Source organism: Belonocnema kinseyi, chromosome 6 (genome assembly GCF_010883055.1).
Source record: "Belonocnema kinseyi isolate 2016_QV_RU_SX_M_011 chromosome 6, B_treatae_v1, whole genome shotgun sequence".
Taxonomy (NCBI): domain Eukaryota; kingdom Metazoa; phylum Arthropoda; class Insecta; order Hymenoptera; family Cynipidae; genus Belonocnema; species Belonocnema kinseyi.
In genome coordinates, this window is record NC_046662.1 from 14,394,739 (window position 1) to 14,396,005 (window position 1,267).

Sequence of the window (1,267 nt, forward strand, 5' to 3'; positions counted from 1 at the left end):
AATAAATAATAATAAAAATACTATTTCATTGAAAATTTGTTTTTTATTTGGATGAAAAGGAATTTTTGTACCAAAAATTTAACTATTTTATTGAAAATTTGTTTCTTTTTTGCTTCAAAATAATTTTCCCCCTGAACTGAAATTACTATTTTAGTTGGATATTCCACAATTTTAGTTGCAAATTCACTTTTTGGTTTGAAAATTAATTTTTTGATTGAACATTGTTTTTCCTAACTTAAAACTTAACTATTTTCATTTGTTTCATTTTAAAAATGTAACTATTCCACTTTCTCTTAAAAATTCCACTATTTGTTTGAAAATTTATCGTCCTTGATTCGAAATTTCCAATTTTTCGTTAAAATTCATATATTTTGTTTAAACATTGTATTTTTCGGTGAAAAATTAGTCTTTTTGTTTAAAAATATATAGTAATTTTTTTGCTCTCTTGTGTTAAAGGATCTTTAAAATGAACGTCATGATTTAAAATAAGTGTTTTCGTTTTGCGGCAAATATGAATAAGTCGATTTTATAGTTGAGCGGGAAAATTAAAAAACTTGACCGGGAATTTTAAATCATTTGCCGTATCGCCACCCTGGATATGCATGGAAAATGAAAAAAATAAATAAAAATAAAAATAAATTTTACCACTCTAATGGAGAATGGTGACTTGATGAAATTGAATTATTTTTACAGCACGTCGATAGAAGCACCGAAGATCGTACCAATGTTCCCTGCGTATTATATTTTCAATTCCCTGCTAAGTCTTCTGCTGGTCCTTCACGCGTTTTGGACTTGGTTGATATTAAGGATAGCGTACAATGCCTTTTATGCTGGCCAGGTAAGCACATTCATAAACATTTGGCAAAAAAAAAATCCAACGAGATCTGTGTGTTAAAAATACAAATAAATGTTTTTACAAATCTGGTACTAGTTGAATAATTAGATACAATTTTATAAAGTGGCTATGAAAAATTGTTTTTTAGAACTGAGGCATTTTCGTGTTTTGAGATTTATTCAGGGTGGCCGCAGGTCAGGTAAAACCTGAAAATCAGGAAAAAGTGAGGGCATTTTTTTGTCAGGGTTTTTAGAAAAAAATGGCAAATCCAGGCAGTTTTTGGAAGAAGACTTTTTAATGGATTAACTACTATTGAATTCGAGTTTCTTTTCATTTCTGAATTTTCTTGAATTATTTAAAAATATTTTATTATATTTTTAAAGATTCCAAATTGTTTAAACATAGATTTCAAAGAATTTGGAAAATTTTCAT

The 1,267-nt window shown here is 27.5% G+C and overlaps 1 protein-coding gene across 1 annotated transcript in view; it reads left to right on the forward strand.

Moving 5' to 3' along the window:
• Positions 1-1,267, forward strand: part of LOC117174350 (ceramide synthase 6) — a 59,588-nt gene that overhangs the window by 48,114 nt on the left and 10,207 nt on the right. Inside the window, exon 6 of the mRNA XM_033363395.1 lies at positions 694-838. Coding sequence (XP_033219286.1) covers positions 694-838 — 145 coding nt within the window. The remainder of the gene's footprint in view (positions 1-693; positions 839-1,267) is intronic.